The sequence below is a fragment of the Lepidochelys kempii genome, chromosome 4, assembly GCF_965140285.1.
Source record: "Lepidochelys kempii isolate rLepKem1 chromosome 4, rLepKem1.hap1, whole genome shotgun sequence".
NCBI lineage: Eukaryota > Metazoa > Chordata > Testudines > Cheloniidae > Lepidochelys > Lepidochelys kempii.
This window is the reverse complement of record NC_136383.1, coordinates 90,797,788-90,816,376: the sequence shown is the minus strand read 5'-3', so window position 1 is coordinate 90,816,376 and position 18,589 is coordinate 90,797,788. Positions and strand designations below refer to the sequence as shown.

Here is an 18,589-nt window from a genome sequence, read left to right as displayed (position 1 = left end):
GGGAGTGATAAGACACTCATCGGGTGGGTGGTCATTACAATCTTCCTTTGGCGTGCTCAGTGGCAAGATCTACCCTCTCATAACCCTCTTTCCTTGCCACAGGCAAGAGAAACCAATGGCCACATTCACTCCTGACAATAAGGAAAAAGAAGCAAGAGAAGGCAGAGAGAAGGAGGGAGAATGCATGCCCCTGCATGTGTGAAAGCCCATCTAGCTATCTCAGAACTTCTTTGCCAAAAAAGTGCTAGTCTTAATTAAAATGGGACATTTTTGGTAAAATAAATTTTTAAACAAACATTCTTAATAAGGAGATAATTAGTTTTTCTGAAAGAAGTCTGGAGATTGCCACTGATCTACTCTGGAGGCCTTGGTTATCCTTCTGTAGCAGAAAAAGTCTTGACTGCCTCCAGTTGATGACAAGAAGACGGAAAGCCCACAGTTTGTAATAATTTAAAAGAACTTACTCCAGACCAGTGGTTCTCAACCTGTGGCCCGTGGGCAGCTTGAGCACAGTCAGCACAGAGCTGCAGCCCATGTGACATCCTCAGGGCCATTGAGGTAGAATTGGATGCAGCCCACATAACACATTATGGGTCGCATATGTGGCCCACAATGGTAATTAGGTTGAGAACCACTCCTCCAGTTGGTATAATTTTGATAATCTACCTATATTGTTTCTTAATCACACTAAAAGCTCTCATCACAAAAAGCATTAGTAGCAAGGGCACAGCCAATGCTAGATCTTCCTTCAGAATATTTTTTGTGACTGCATTCATGATCTCAAAATGTTTACCTTCATAAAAAGCTATCATAGAATAAGTTTTTGTATACAACTTGTATATAAAGCAGCTAAACCAAATGTTTGTGTGTCTTCCATCCAAATAATGTAATTGCAGTCATTTTTTCTTGTCACAGAGCCCACGTTATGTACTGAAGCAGCACTCAAGAGGCCTCAAATGAAGATCAGGACTATAGAATGCTAAGCAATATACAAATACATGAGAAGAAAGTCCCCATTCCATTTCTCTTTATCAGGAAAGATTTATCCTTAAATATTGGTGCTTGCCTCTTCATTCAAAATCTCAAATATAATTAAAAACATTCTTAGAAGGTTTATTTGAACCTTTCATTTGAAAAGACTGAATATTTATTTAGCTTTTTTGACAGACTGTCCCCAATTTTAATTACTTCCCATAATTCTTTTTAACCTTGTCCTTAATTTCAAATGTAGAGAGCTGGGAGAGGAGACGTATGCTGACAACTGTAATTACAGATTACAGTATACCATCTGCTAAAAAAGTGCTTTATAAATGGTACTGAGCTGTAACAATGTTCTCAATCAAGCCTCACCTGTGTAAAATCTAGATTTTTGTGCTGATAAGGCAATGTTTTCTATGTGTAGTCAAATTTATCAACACTGTGCTGATTTCACATTTTTAGCAGGAACTGCAGCTACAGTCAGGATGCTAGACCAACTGAAAGAAATATGCAAGTTTCCCACTCAGGAATTTAAGGGGGGAAATTTTAGTTTCATTTATCCTAGGTTAATACTCATTACTAGAATAAAGGCATATGTGGTCAAAAAAAAAAAAAAAAGGCAATCTTATGTCTTACTACTCAGAGAAATTGATCTTAAATATATCTGGTGATCAATGAAATGTGTTACTAATTAATATAGTGAAAAACTAAAACAATGTCAAGTTCACATTTTATTAAGATAATGTTGAAGTAAAAAGAAAACGGTACAGAGTTTAAGCATAGAAGTTTCTGGTGATCAGGGAATAAGGTACAGATTATCAAGGGGTGCGAAATTCGGTTTAGGAACAGGTGGCGTAAGGAATACATAATCTGCAATCTCCCCGATTGGGGGTAAAAGTTTAACGGGTCAAAGTACAGACATTGAGATATGGGGGTATGTTGTCCATATAATGGCTATGTTCAGGTGTGGAGTAAAATGAGTGGATACGATGATGAGGATGGATCAACCCTCATTTGGTGGGATTTAGTGTTCAGTGAGTTTATGGTTCCAGTTCATATGGCCCAATGGAAAAAGTCTCTCAGCCCCTTTCCCATAGTTGACGCATTATGTCGTACCGGCTCACACCTCCTGGTACTGTCGGTGGCTGGTGATGTGTTCGATGTAGATGTCCCTGGACTATCGGATGGTGTCTGAGACCATGAGGCGCCGCATGAGCAGTACATAGCGTCGACCGATCCCATAGGTCCGCAGCACACGCTCGTTGCAGGGGTCCCAAGCGCCGACCATCAGGGCATCCATCTGCACCTCGTAGCCCTTCGTTCTCAGGGTGTCGGCCAGGGGAGCGTATTTTTCCAGCTTACGAGCTCGGGTTTCACGGAAGGCCGGGGTCCTGTTCTCGAAGGAGACTGTGATGTCGACGAGGATGATCTTTTTCTGGGTCTCGTCAGGTCGCAATCGGCTGTCAGTACCGGGGATGGCACTACAGTCAATAGCAGTTTCCTCAATCTCCCCATTTTACCTCTACCAGCAGTATAGTGTTCATAACCAAATCACTAATTTTATTATGACATTCTATTTTTAGCTTTTTATATTTTTTTTTATATTATGGTATCATTCATAGCATACTAGAGGCTCTTCACACAATCCCTGTCCTAAAAATTTACATCCTATAATATCACACAATAGAATTTACACTACAACCTCTGTTGCAACCTTTATCTTTAAGTAAGTATTGTCATTACACTTCACAGATTATGGTTTAAATAGTAATGAATCTATTTGGAAAAAATACACTAGATGTATTTATTTAGTACCTTTTTAAAAGGTATCATGTGTTTTTGTTAAGATGTTAGTTTTGTTCTGCTTAAGAAAAAAGTATATTCAGAGCTGTAAAAAGTAGCGTGTAACACAAGAATACCAGTGTTTCCCTTTGCCTAGGAGTAGGTGGCAAAGGGAATATTTAGAATGTCTCAGTCTATAAAACAGTGTATTCCATCTACAGTAAACGGCTAAACCTGAATAATAACTGTTTTACTCTTTAATATGTTTTAGTGAAATAACAGGGCAGCAGGGAGAAAACCAAGATATGACCCTAAGGGATGAAATCATCGGAAGGGAGAACACCTACAGTTCTTCCACATGGCCTAATGGGGACACTGATCTGTGGAGCAGCAGCATCATAAGTTACAAAAGGAAGATAGTCACTAGTTCTCCAGTTATGAAGCAAATCTTTACATTAAAGCAGTCAGTGAGGAAGGAGAAATTACAGTAAAATGGAAAGAAGAAAAAAGTTGAGGAAATATTAGGTTAAAACTAAGTAAATATGTTGGGATCAGGAAGCTTCTTAGCATAAACCATTCTGGAAAGCTTCAGAGCAAAGGAATCTTTCAACTTATGAAAGCTAACCAAAAAAAATACGTTTCATTATGACATGAAACCAACAAAGCCACATTAATACTAATTTTTAAGATATATAGGAAAAAGCAGCAGCACATACATTTGTGCCATAAAGTAAACTACTTTAGATGAAAAACAGTAACAAAAGCTGTACATGTGCAATGTATATCTCCCCTACATAAAAAGTTTCAGAGGCTGACCTCTACTGGTCAATTAAGCACAGTGCTTAAAAGACACAGTTAAAAACAGAAACAAAACAAAAAACAAAACAAAAACCACCAAAACCCTGGATCTTTGGGTCAGGAAACAGATTATTTTGAGATTGCATTTACAAGAGAATGTTATAGGACTTTAAACAAAATTCTTAGTTACTTTCAGTGCTGACTGAAGTGAGGCATCTAAATGAAATTTCTCATAGATCAAACAGATTATAGGCAAGGCTAAGATTTAGATATAGGTATTTCTGGTAAAAGTCATAGACAGGTCACGGGCAACAAATAAAAATTCATAGCCCGTGACCTAGCCATGACGTTTACCAAAAATATGCATGACAAAATCTCTACTTCTGGGGCCCTGCTGCGAAGGGTGGTTTTCAACCTTTTTTCATTTGCAGACCCCTAAAAATTTTGAATCGAGGTGTGGACTTCTTTGGAAATCTTAGACATAGTCTATGGACCGCTAGGGGTCCATGGACCATGGGTTGAAAACCACTGTTCAAGCTGATCAAACACAAAGACTGAGTTCTATTCCTGATTGCCACAGGGCCTGTGGCAGCCTCAGCAAGACATGTAATTTCTCTGTACCTCAGTTTTTCCCCATCTGGAAGAGGATGATAATTATGAAAAAGTTTTCCAACTATGTTAAGATCTTCAGGTGAAAAAGGTACAATATAAACATGAAAAGTATGAAAAAAAACCACCTACAAAGCAAGAACATTTTGAAGTTAATTTGTTTGTTTACACAGAATATCTTCTCATCTGAATCCCAAAAGCAAACTTTTTTTACCTTGCTCCTTCCCTAACTCACTTTAATCAGTGCCCAACCAACCAGGGGAGTAAGGGACAAGGACCAGTTATAACTGCAGGGCTACTACAGGGTGGTTCAGTGTAGTACCAGGTAATCCAGTTTAGAGAACTTTTAAAAATATTATACCTGGGTTAGGGACTTTGGGCTCAACTCTCCACTGACTTGCACCTTCTGTAGAAATGTATACCTGTGCTAAGTGAATATAGAAACAAATGTTACTATTCTGAACAAGAAGCCTCTTGTGCACACCTTGCACAGGTATAAGAGACTGCATGAAGTTCAAGGCTCTAGAAAAAGTAAAATGTGGCGAGGCTACTTATCTGGAACATGTTATACCATTTATAGGACTGTACACATTAACTGCATCAACCATGTTATTAAATTACTAACTCTCAGTAGAATTATACATAAAACTGCAAAATTATGGCATGTATAAGGGTGGGGTTTGAAATATATATGTATTGAGAACACGCAATAGCAATATTTTTTTTCTTTAACTACAGATATTTGGCTTACAGAGTTACAGTCTTCACCAGTAGCACATGTAAAATTGTTGGCAGATAATGTAAGCTCTGCAACCCGAAGTCAAGAGTACACGGAACTCATACATTCAAATTTTAATTTTATAATAATTCAAAAGTTATCCAGGCAACCTTAGTATAAGTCCTATGGAGTTCTAAGCAATTTTTCAGCAGAAAAAAAATTGGTTCAAAGGAATTTGTTGTAATAAAATCCTTCCAATTCAACAAGCATGAGATATTGTTGGAATCCTGATTACATGATTCAGCAAACCAACAATACTGTATTGTCATTAAAAATTCAAAATGTCTTCCTTACCCGCCTTGTGTCTCTAATTGGTCCAATAAAAAAGATATTACCTAAACAACTTCTGTATATGAGAGAGACAAGCACAACTAAGATTTTTTGTTCGATGCACTGTTTTTTGCAATCCAGAAAGCCAACAACCAAATAGCCACAACTAAGCCACTGGCAATTTATAGGTATAGGTATCAAAAAGATGGATCCACCACATAAATTAGAATCTGTATTAGCCTGTGATATAGCCCTGAGATACAGTGAAAAGAATGGATACTTATCTTACTGTAGTTGTGGTTCTTAGAGTGTCCTCATGGATTCCACCAGAGGTGCATGTGCCACACATAAAATTAAATTATTCTGGCCAGCAGTGTTTGTTGGGGCCATGTCTGTGCCTTAGATGTCCTTATGCCCCCACCAGGGAGCATTAAAGGCAGAGTGGGCCCAACCAGTCAGATCCCAGAGTGGGCCCAAACAGTCAGACAGATCCGTTGCAAATACAGAATCCCAGAGGATTAGGACTAGTAGTAGGAAAGGAGGGCAGATAGTGGAACCCATGTGGAAAACACATCTCAAATAACCACAGTTACTGTAAGGTAAATTCTTTCTTTCAGAGATTGTCCACATTGATTCCATGGATTTCCTTCATTTAAATATGCAACTGAGACTTCCATCTATTTTCAGGATCAGAAAGTACCTGGAATAAAAACTTTTACCTCCAGTTCCCTTGGTACCACTTGTATACCCTTCCACGTCCAGGAGTGAGTAAACCTCTGATTTCAGTAGGTTTTCCTGAGCAGGATCCTTAATAGGAATGGAGGGCAGGTTGGAAAGAGGGAAGGATTCAAATTGCAGAGAATAACCCCTTTGAACTAATTTCCAGAATCTATTTGTCTGGGGTGATGCTACTTCAGGTACTGAATGAGGGGCAAAGTGTTTCCAAAAAAAGGAGGGATTCAAAGTTGGTCAGAAGCACTTGAGCCACGCATCAAAACTTGAGGTTTAAGGCAGAAAACAAAGAAGGTGTTTGTTTGCCCTTTATAATGGGTTTAAAGTTCTTCATCCATTGTTGCTGCACAAGATGAGGTTGTGATGCTGGCACTGGCATCACTGTGAGAAATACAAAGATGAGGACAAGCACTGTTATCTATACTGTCTAAAACCAGACACCCAAGGCCTTCTTGCGGGTTGGTAGACCACTAGGGATCTGTCTGTTCACCTGGTGGTCACATTTTTCCCCCCTAGGACCTCTTCATTTCTCACACTAAACAAATAATCACCCTTGAAAGGCACCACCTCCATCCTAGTTTCTGGCAGAAGACCAAATGATCTGAGTCATGTGTGCTGTCTCAAGGTTATGGCTGATGGTACAACAGCAGAGGAGTCAAATGATAATCTCAGATTATGCTTGGCCACTAAACAGTCCTTCTGCTATCAGAACCTAGTTAACTTTCTTCGGTCATCAGTGAGGGCCACAGCGAATATAGCCATTTTCTCCCATAGATGGTACTGATACCTGGACATTACAGACTTAGAGTTACTGATGCTTAGTGATACAGAAGAGAAACCTCCTACTGCCTAAAGTATGCACCTTATGGCTTCCTTGTCACATGCAGTGAACTTGGCCTGTTTTTGAACTCAATACTGCTACGACCACCACCAGCAAACTGGGAGCATGAGAACTGTGGAAGAATGAAAATCCTTCATGAGGCAGCCAGTACAGTTTGTCTTGACAGTTTCTTTTGACGTAGACTGGCTGAATTGAGGAGTAGCACAAGCTGTCTTTGCACATTGTAACAGCACTTCCAAAGGAGGGAGGGTCATAATGTTTGTAGAAGAACCCACAATGTCAGATTTCTTCCACTGAAACAGAAAGCATTTTTAAAGTCTGTCATTCTGTCCCCAAGCTCATGGAATTTAAACTGATGGGGAAAAAGAAGAGGCAACTCTCACATTGTTGTCAGGAGAGCAGTGGTGGAATAAGCCTTTCAGCTGTATAAATCTAGCCTCTTTAATTCCTTATCCCTGTAACAGGCTTTAGGACAGGATGGATGAGACCACTCATTAGTGGTTATGACCACTAAGGAATCAGGCACAGGATGCATTTAAAAATAAAATGGTTAATCTTATTGAGCAACACGATTTCACCTATCCATTCTCTTGGCCATAGGACGTATAGAGGCAGAGGTCTGCCAGAGATTTTTTGCTGGCTCCAGAAAGACTTCATTGATAGAAATGGCAACTCTTCTTGGGGCAGTAAAATCATCAAGGAGGGTGTGGGGATTCTTTGGCACAAGCTCTGCCTGCACTTCTAGAGAAGTAGTTACTCTCCTCATGAGATCCTGAAAATTTTTGAAATCCTCTGGAGGATGTCAGCATCTGGTGAAGATGAAGAAATATGGAGAACATCCAAGGGTTCTTCTATTAATTCTCCTCTCCTCCATGGGGTCCAGGGTCCTGAGCAGAGGTTTCCTGCGCTGGATGAGACTTCCTCCTATTGAGACTTCCTCCTAGAGAGTGACCATGGTGGAGATTCAGGGTCTCTCAGAGTACCCCAAGATCAGTAAAATCAGAGGAAGCAACATAGTCTGAGCAATCTATGGCAGGAGACACCATGATGGAGCTTCCCGATAGGAAAACCATTTCTGGCCTTTAGGTTTCCTAGTTGTAGAAGCCATACAAGGTGGTCTAAAAGATCTCAAAGGTGAAACAAGTTCATCCCTTTCAGAGTCTGAAGAAGAAATACAAGTCTCTTCAAAATAGGAAGGAGCAGTCCCCAGTGGGGATGTAGGTGCTCTAGGTACAGAAGACACATTGGGCTTCAAGGAAAGAGAAGATTGGGGTGATTGGAACCCATGCAAGTGACTGGTGCCAGAATAATAGGTCAAAGAGAATTCTGAGATGGAACTGACAGCGCCGATGCCAGAGTGCATCGACAGTGCCCAGATGTATCAGTGGAGCAGAGAACACTGGTGTTGGTTGCAGCAAAGGAGAGTCCATTAGAGAAAGGCAAAGAAGATCCTTTATTGACAAGAAGCCCTGTGGGAGAAGGGGCACCACAGGTATGTGTAACAATGCCAACAGTCCAGAGGTAGACTGAATCAGATGAAAGGAGGAGGAAGGACAGGTGAAGACACCAATCTGAACGGCCCTGAATGAACCAGAGTCAATGGTGCGATCTCAGATGAGACTGATAGTACTAGAGGGCTTACCATAAGACTTCCAGGGAGAATACCTATACTTCATGCTCATGTCAGCACAGAATATCTGCATCGACAAGGCTGACAGTGAAGCATGACATTTGTCAACAAACTTGTGCTTCGAATCAAAGCAGTTAGAGGGGTGCTCCTTGTTGTTTCTAAGTCCCTTGCCTCACAGTTGGGGCTCAGCTCCAATGCCGGACACATCACCTCTTTCCTGAGGTGAACTTAAAGACAAAAATCCCTCTGTCTTCTAGTCCTGGTGGGGCAAGAGGTACAGGTCGGGCATTTGTCCCTTACCATGAGAAATCAAGCAGCTCTTGTTCCTATCTGTGATGGCGAGAGCAGCCCTGCACATAGCACACTGCTTAGCTCTTGGAGGATTTTAATATGGAAAAATTCCCAAGTAACTACTAAACCATAACTAACTAAGCAAACTACTAACAGCAACAACTATAAATGCTCAAAGCTAAAAGATGCTGGCTAACCGAAGAAAATGCTACAGGGAGCTTCAACTCTAGCCACAACCAGTGAGAAGGAACTGAGAGTGAGGGGGAGGACACGCCCCTTTCATGCCCCCATCTGAGAGCACAAGGAGAGTATGGGCACCTGCGCTGCCTAGTAGTACTACTGGCAAAAGTGTCTGACCAGAGTGGACTGGGAGCTCATACATCTGTAGTGGAATATGTATATGTGCACAATCACCCAAAGGAGAACTAACCTAAATGTTTTGCTGTTGCCATTTTAAGTGATTTTTTTTTTTCAGTGAGACAATGTGTGTTACCAGTTCTCTCTCCTCAGGAATATACAGAATCAGATAAATAGACGTGCTGCCTATGAAAAGATAAATATCTAAAGTCAGATCTATTTCTTACCTAAATATTTCATACAACAGCTAGCCTATTCTGCTTTTTATTAACATGCATATTTTTTTAATCAGTACACCCCAGTGTTCCCGTATACATGTGTCTAAAGTTATTTTTAAACATGGTTTTAGTGCTCAAAACAGAAAACTTGATGCTCCACCAGTTCACTGCCTGCAGAATTTGCTTGTGTTGCCAACAGTGTTGCAGCACTGTCACACTATAGAAAATCTGATATCCTTAACTCTGAGCAAATCCTTTGATGGGGAACTACATTATCTAATCCACTCTACCACTCATTTGTATGATTTTCTTTCATTGGTGCAATTAGTAGCAAAACAAGTTAGAGATCTCAGATTTGGCAGTTTAATAAAGACTAAACTTTAGCCACTAAAGCAACATGCTTCTTAGCTCTGTACAGTGATCTTTGCGCATATGTTTGGAGAAGGTTTCTACCCAGCTATGATATGTCAGACATTTATCATCTTGGTATCTATGTGGCTTCAAAAAGAAAGGGATCTGAAACTTTCATTCCCATGCTAGAAGTGCTAAAGGAGAAGTACAACAGAGGTACCCATGCTTGAGAGAATTTTTGGATACAATCCTGTTAAAAATGTGTTTATTTAGTCTAGAGAATATATGACTGGAAGGGGATTTGATAACAGTCTGCAAGTACATAAAAGGTTGCTAGAAAGAGGAGGGTGATAAATTGTTCTCCTTATCCACTGAGAACAAGACAAGAGGTTAGACATTGCGGGCGGGGGGGGAAGGAGCCTTCCAAACTGGAAGGGTAATTAAATACTGGAATAAGTTACCTAGGGAGGTTGTAGAATCTCAGTCATTGGAAGTTTTTAAGAACAGGTAAGACGAACACCTGTCAGGGATGGTCTAGAATCTAGACAATATATAGTTCTCCCCCAATACATAGGACTGAACTAGATGACCTATCAAGGTCCTTTCTAGTCCTACATTTCTATGATTCTAGACAAGAGGTAGCAAGTTCTACCATCATATTTTGTACCTCTGAAATCACTACTCTGAAAATGAGTCAGTTATCCAGCAGGTAGCAGGTCTGAGAGGGAAGATACAAGGGTCAAAACTTCATCACCAGACGAGGAATGTAGACCAGTGTCCAAAGCAAGTTTTGGGAGTAAAGTACACTGAGGCATTATTTACTATCAGTACCAATAATACAGATTAGAATGAATTCCATATGGTTGTATACTTCTCCTGTTTAAAAAACAAAAATTGCACTGCAATATAATGTACTGAAGTAACAGAGTAGGCAATGGGATCCAGCTCTAAGCACGATTTTCTGACATCATAGGATGTTTAAGTCACTGAAGACAGAAAGTGTAGGTTATTCACCTATAACTGGATGGTCTTTGGAGGCGTGTGGTTCCTATCCGTATTCCACAAATGAGATACGCATGTGCAGCATGCGTATGAGTCAAGTTTGTTTGTTTTTTTAAGAAAGCAGTGTCCATTGGTCTGCATATGTGCCGTAACTCTATTCATGCTCCAAACCGAGGAGATAAAGGGCAGTGTGGATTGACACCTCTCGAGTTCCTATTCTTACCACAAATCCAGTTGATACGCAGCACAAGGGACAGAGGGTGGGTAGCTGAATATGGATATGGACCACACATCTCAAAGAGCCTCCAGTGACAGGTAAGTAACCTCCACTTCTTTTTAGAGCGATGGTTCCAAAGTGTGTTCCACATATGGGAGTTTACCAAACAGTGGTCAAAACAGGAGGTATGTGTGAGGACGCAGAAGTGATAGCTGACTGTAATACTGCTGTCTCCACAGCTGTATCTGCAGTAGAAGATTGAACCAAGGCGTAATGTCTTGTGAAGGTGTGCATGGAGCTCCAAGTAGCTGCCCTACAAATTTCTAGTAGAGGTACATGTCTCAGAGATGTACCAAAGGTTGCTTGTGCTCTCGTAGAATGAGCTCTCACTCGCTCCAGCAAGTAGGGCAGGGGGGGAGAGAGGGGCACACAGATGGGACCTAGGCGACAGCAAAGGATAATACAACCAGATACTCATTTTCGAAGTCTGCACAGATATGGCTTGACCCCTTAATCTCACTGCTATAGAAACAAATATATGGAGGTGTCTTTCTAACAAATTCTGTTCTTTGTAGAAAAGAGGCCAGTTCCCTTTAAACATCCAGAGAATGAATTCTCCTCTCTTCAGCTGAGGCATGAGGTTTAGGGAAAAATTTCACCAAGTGGATGGTTTGACTCATATGAAACACAAACTACTTTAGGGATGAATCTTGGGTGGGGGCATAGCAAGACCTTTTCTTTATGGAAGATAGTATATGGAGAGTCAGCCATAAGTGCCCCCAACTCACTGCCTCTTCAGGCTGATGTTACAGTGATTAGAAAAGCCACTTTCATAGATAGATGGGGCCATAGATCATGTGGCTAGAGGTTCAAAGGGAGATCTGGTCAGAGACAAAAGAACAAAATTGAGCTTCCACTGGGGCACAATCTTCACCAATGGTGATGAAGAGGATTAAGGCGGCCTTTTAAAAGTTTAGTTGTAAAAGGATGAGCGAAGATTGTGCAGTTATTCACTGGAGGCTGAAAAGCACTGATGGCTATTAAATGAACCAGAGAACAGAGACACCATAAGACATAAGGGTAAGCCAATATTTCCAGGATAGAAGGGATCCTAGCAAATTCTGGAGATAACTGGAGCTCAAGAGGAGAAATGCCTCCATCTTGCTGAATAAGAACTCCTAGGAGGGTGTCTTTCTTGCTTTGGTTGAGGATGGATTGAACAATTCTGGAACTTGGGCATTCTTCATCCAATACCCATCCAAATTCCAGGCTTTCAGCTGCAGTGGTTCCAGATTGGGATGCATTAAAGTGCCCTTATGTTTTGTTAAAAGGTCCAGAAATGGGATTATGTTTATGGGCAGTTGAGCTGAGAGTTTCAGCATATCTGTAAACCAGAACTGTCTCAGCCAGCTGGGAGCAATAAGGATGACTTGAGCTCTGTCCAGATAGATTTTCCTTAGGACCTGTGTTATTAATGAAATAGGCGGGAAAGCATACCTCAGCCATGATAGGAGGAGGGCATCTCCCATCAAGCCCCTGCCCAGAGCTGCTCTGAAGCAGTATAGTGGAAATTTCTTGTTCATCTCTGAGGCATGCCCTATTGGTTCTCTTCACCCAAATTGTGAATTTCCCATTTGTGGTTTGCAAAAAAAAAATGTCTGCAGAGACTGTCCACTAGGGAGCTCTGCATCCAAGTAAGTATGCTGCTGAAAGAGTTATGTGATGGCTGATGCACCAGCTCCAGAGGATGACTGATTTCATACAGACAGGAAGGGTTCTTGTTCCCCTCTACTTGCTTATATAGAAGACAGCTTTCATCTTGTCAGATATTATTTCAGACATGTTGGGATTAGAGGAGTGGGAGGGAAGACACTGCAGGCTTGATGGACCACCCTGAGTTCTAGTAAACACATGAATTTGAGACTCCTGAGGGATCCATATGCTTTGTGCTGTATGATCTCCTATATGAGTGCCCCAACCTAAGAGAGAGGCATCTATAATGATAGTTGCATTGGAAGTTGGTGTGAGGAAAGCGATCCCTCCCAAACTTTCTCCAGCTTTGTCAGCCAGACAAAAGTGTCCAAGACCTTGGACAGACTTGCCATCTTGTCATTGATTCTGGGCCCACAGAAAGAAACCAGGCTTGCAGACAACAAAGATAGAGCCTGGCAAATGGCGTCATATATGCATAAGACTACATGGCCAAGGAGGGAAAGACAAGTTCAAACTGAAGTCACATGTCTGAGAATGACCTGGTTTATAAAAGCGGCACAGTGTCCTGTGGCACCTTATAGTTTTATAAGAGCACCCTGGAACCTCCAAAGGTAGATACGCTCTTGCTGTGGGTTGAGTCTAATGTTAGTCCTATGAAGTTTGTAGACCTCATGAACAGGTCACTGTGCATTTCTCGTAGTTGATGCAAACACCTAGGGAAGGCAGCAGATGGAGTAGGAATCAGGTTGCCCGCTAGACTCCATCAGAGGAGCTGCTTGCCAGAAGCCAATCATCAAGATTGGGATTCGCTGCCTTCCCATTTCTCCTCCTCCAAGCTGCCACTACTGAAAAAAACCTCTGTAAAGACCCTGGGTACTGTGGCTAGTCCCAACGGAAGGACTGTGAATTGGTAATGGCCTTGACTGAAGAGGAACCTCATGTGGGATAGGTGAATGTCTATGAGAAAGAATGTATCTTTCATGTCAAGAGCAGTGAACTGTACGCCCTCCTCTAGGGAGGGAATTATTGGTGCCAAAGATCATGAGGAATTTGTTTTCAGATCCATATATTCAGTCATCATGGGTCAAAAATCAGAATCCATCCCCCATTCTTTTTGGCTATCAAGTAGTAAGAAGAGTAGAATCCCTTCCCCCAATAGGGAGGTGGAACCTTTAGGAAGGCTCTGCAAAAGTGAAGGGAATCCACTTCCTGGAGTGGAAATCTCCTCATGAGGGTGGTCACTGAAAAGGAACCCGGAAAGTGGTTTGGGAGTTGGAGTTGCCAGAAACTCAAGATCGGATAGCCCCCACAAGTAACTTCCAGTACCCATCTGTTGGTAGTTAGGACCCTCCAGTTGCAGGCAAATTGTGTAAGAGGACTACCAAAAACCTGGAGAAGGGGAATAATATGGCATCAATAAAAGGATATGGATCTTTACAGTCTCAAAAGGAACTCCCTATCTGGGGGTTAGAGTGAGATTTGGGGGGATGTTGCAGAAGTTGCATTTCTGAGCCTACAAACTCTGACTTTGATGTGGTGTTTACTGAGGACACTTATAATAAAAAGGCAGGCAGCTAAGGAGGCAGTCTCATCCTATACCTGTCTGTGATGTCTTCTCGTGGGGAAAGGGGTATAGATGACTGGAGAGTAAAGAATTACTTTTGAGGATTTGGAGAGATTTATCTGGCTTCTCATGGAAGAGATTGATCATATCAAAGGGCAGATCCTGGATGGCATGACACTTTTCTAGAAAACTTGAGGACTGTAATCATGAGTCTCTCCTCACAACAGTGGCTATAACCATTTATCTGGATGCAGCATCTGCAGCAGCCTTGAGGGAAATTCTGGCATCTATTTGCCCTCGTCAATTGAGGCCTAGAAAAGGGCTCTATCCTCTTCCAGGTGCTTGTCCTTAAAAAAAAACTTTGCATAATTGGTAAAATATTTAGCCAGAAGGGCCTGATAGTTTACGATCCTGAACTGGAGGGAGGGGGAAGAGAAGACTTCTCTTTCCAAAAGATCCAGTCACTTGGCAGCAACATCCAAAGAAGTAACTTTAGGTGTTGCTACTGAGATTTTTCTGTGGCTGCTTGTTCTACCAAGAATAAAAACTCTTCTCAAACAACACTTCTCAACCATCTTTGGGGTGAGAATACAAGAAACGGAAGTATGTCACACAGTCTTTGCTGGGTCTATGATGGCCTCATTGATAGGGAGAGCCACCAGACTGGGACTGGAAGGCTGCAAAACTGTCCAGCAATCTGTGTTGAGGCTCCTGAACTTCCTCAAACTGAATATGCAGCTTGGATGCCACCATGTGCATGTGATCCTTATAGTGCCAAAGTCATCAGGTGGAGACAGATAAGATGGAGTAACCACCTCATCCAGTGAAGTTCATGTAATCACCACTGGAACCAATCAGATACAGTTTGTCTTCTTCCTCTGAATACTCCAACTGGGCCAGCTGACGTTGGCCAAACGATGGTAAGTAGGGTTCATGTATGGAACCCGGGTATCTAGGGTAGGGATCCATGGCCCACAGTAGAACCAGCAGAAGGGATCAATCAGAGGGAGAAGACCCTATGGCACAGGGTACCACCTGTCTCTTGGCCAATCACATGTGGCTAGAGGCCAAAACCCTGATCTTCTAGGGTTTTTGGTCCAGGATGGGCTCTGTCTGGTATTGCAAAGACTCTTGGGGAGTTTCTGATTCAGCAGAAGAAAAAGGCGAGATCCTAGATTACTACCAAAACTGACGGTACCAATGGCCACATACCAAGCCTGGCAGGTGGGAGGGAAGAACAACTCTGCATCCTCAAAATAGCTGCCTCTTCCTCCTCCAGAACAGCAGCATCCTGGAATAGAGACTGACCTCACAGAAGGGCTGAAAGAGGATGAGGAATGCAAAAACGGGTCCTCTGGGGAGACACAGGTTTGACTGCCTTTGGGTGCGGAGAAAGTCCATTGGTGGAGCTATTGGATCCAGAGCTTCCCTGGTCACAGTGGAAGTTGGATCCACCTGGGGCTGTGTCATTACAAGCATCATGTCCACTCTAGCAGTGGAAGTGATATTTGTCCTTTGCCTTAAACACTGAAACTGGTAGCAGAACCAGCAAATCCATACCCTTTCGTGCCACTTTCTCTTGCCAAGAAGATTTACTTGGGCCTAAATCTTTTGTGCCCATCTGTGCAGGCTCTTCTGACTTTGACGGGATCAGGGAGGATCCCCTCTTCAGGGCAGTCTGACAAAAACAGTTTGTCTCTATGACTATGAGAGTGCCCCTTACTCTCACAGGAAGCTGCCTCTTTTTAGAAATCTTAGCCTCTATTCCCAAGCTCATGCTTGAATGGGTGCCGCCTGCTTGATGAGACTGATGGGGGTAGGGGAAAGGGGCAGCCCACATCTGATTGGGGTCTCATGGTCTTCATCAGATATTTTCTAAATCTCAGTTCCTGACAGCCAGGTACAGAACTTGTGGGGGAGATGTGAGCCTCACCCAGGCAGTAGAGGGAGTATTGATGTTCATCGCTCACAGAAAAACAGCGAGGGCAGGAAACAGTTTTTGAATCCAGAAACCCTGGGCAGAATACCAGCTTTCTTGGAGGTGGGGTAGATAGACCTATTTACATTATACTAAACACTAAAAACCAAAATTATTTACAATATGTTTACAGAAGTGACATAGTAGAAGAGGAGCCAAAGACACCAAAGATTCCAACTGAGACCATACAGTAATAAGAAGGAACTGGAAGGGCATCAATCTGCATCCTCCTTTATAACCTCAGTTTAGAGCACAAAGAGATATATGGCACATGCACAACCAACGGAGACTGCTTGCTAAGAAAATTCCAGACTCATGAGTGTGGTGCACATGCATATCCAATGCGTGGAATACACATAGGGACCAGCACTGAAAAAATAATCCTGTTTCCGTTGATAAACACTATAGCAGAGGCAACAGAACTGCTAGATTTCCTAATTGTGGTCCAACAACATTTCTCAACCCTGTTCTCAAAGGCCACCAGTAAAAGCAACATAGCCTATCAGTATTGCAGAGTCATTAAATGAATGACTCACAACATCCAAAAAGGATGATTTAGAACTAGTTTAGACACTGATTTAGTTATATTAATGCAACCCCCTTCTGTAGACAAATATTTTGGATTAAGAGTGCCTTATTAGTAACAATAAGGATGCCTTGTGACACATCAGTAGCAGTAAGGAATCAACTTGAGCTAAAATTTGTATAAGGCACTCTTCCAAAAACAGGTGTCTACACAAGAGGATTGCACTGATTTACTTAAACTGGTACCCTTGCATACATGAAAAAAGTAACGAGAGATGGGACAGTCCCTTTCAGTGTTTTATCTACACTAATTTCTTAATGCCAGGTAAGTAGCAGCCGATATCTGAAGTATTAGTTGAAGCTCTTGCATGAAGTTACACGTACAATAGCACAGGTAGCAGGGACATGAGTAGGGAAAAGTATTCAGACAATCCATCTAAAAGTATTTTTTGTTCTGTAATATGATAATTTTTGAATATGGTCTTACCACTTGGAAGGCATTGTTGATCAACAATATAAATTGTTAGTGCACCACACTTAAGACGGATCCATCATGACATTTCTTTCCAGGAGTCCAACTTGTGCTTTGAGGATGTGAAAGTAGATACAAAAAGACGTATACAGCTATGAGTCACTTGGTATGCAGCTGAACAAGGACAAAAGGTCTCCAGGTACAGTACCAAGAAATTAAGTTTAAATGTCTGAAAGAAAAAAAGGGGGAGAGGGGAAATAGCTTAGTCAATTCTCATAGCAGTTTGCAATTAAGAGACAGTTAATCACTGAAAGTGGCCAACAATATCCAGAATTTTTCACAAAGCACCTTAAAAACACAACTTTTTAAAAATGAAAAGCCACAATAAAACAAACAGATCTTAGATTTCAAAATTAGAAATCTTTATTCAGAAATTAGTTAGTAAATTCTCTTTTGTAGAACAGAAAATTAGACACTGATCTTTCCAGATCCCAACTGCTTAAAAGGATCAGATCTCAGAGTCAGATTCTGTTTCATATTTTATGGAAATGTGTACATACATGAAGCAAACATACTTTTTTATATTAAGAGAGTTTACCTATTGAGTTTTATATATATTTAAACTTGATAACTTTTTCTGTTTCAAACACATGTATATGAACTCTCACTATTGAGAGAAATTCCATTCAGAAATATTTATACTGTCTCTGTGGAACCAATCACTTTATAAGAATGACAAATTCACCATTTTAACTGCAGCTGTGCCTCCTTAATGAGGCACCACAAAAATCATGAGCTTAAACAAGAGATTCCCCTACTGTGGAAGTTTGCTTGTAAGTTACACTCATGTTGTAACTTGCCTACCCTGCAGGGTTTGCTTTTTTTGTTCTCCTTACATACTACCGAAATATAGCAAACACTTTAATATTTAGGAGAATTATTAATTTTCCCCTGGAGGCAGATCAAGCAATTTTAACTACTTTCAACAATTCAAGTCTCAACATGCAACAGCAGTCTACATCTCCTGTTCATTTAGTTCTCATAAGCAGAATTTCTTTTGCTCATTCTATGAAAAAAAGACTCCAGACATATAAACAGAGCTATACTGAAAGAACCATTTTATCAGAATTCTGATGCAACAAGCATTTACTGGTTTCCTCTTAGAGGTAAACAATGGGAAACCAGTTTGCCAGGGGGGAAACACTCCCAATGACACATGATCTACTTTAAATATATATATATATATATATACACACACACACACACACAAAATTGGTTCTGCTTCCTAATTAGAATTTTCCAGGAGCACAAGATAAAAATCTAGTTAAGATGTACAGAATTAAAAATGAAAGAGCCAACTACACCCAGAAGAGTTAGGTTTCAAAAAGATTGGAAGCAGGCTGCCCAGAGGAAAGCTAAGGTTTTGCAACATTAGAAGCAAGTTATATAAACTAAGATACAATGTAATGCTTTAACAAAACAA

General features: G+C 41.2%; 1 protein-coding gene across 4 annotated transcripts in view; it reads right to left on the bottom strand.

Annotated features, from left to right (window-relative positions):
* Positions 1–1,696: 1,696 nt before the first annotated feature.
* LOC140910637 (uncharacterized) overlaps positions 1,697–18,589 on the bottom strand; it is a 40,028-nt gene continuing 23,135 nt past the window's right edge. Inside the window, exons 2-3 of one of the 4 annotated variants that reach the window (XM_078852549.1) lie at positions 17,122–17,335; positions 1,697–2,459 (exon numbers count right to left, since the gene is read on the bottom strand). In XM_078852549.1, coding sequence (XP_078708675.1) covers positions 2,156–2,459; positions 17,122–17,135 — 318 coding nt within the window. In that variant the 5' untranslated portion in view covers positions 17,136–17,335 and the 3' untranslated portion in view covers positions 1,697–2,155. The other 3 variants (XM_078852550.1, XR_013635724.1, XR_013635725.1) reach the window with 3 other exon arrangements.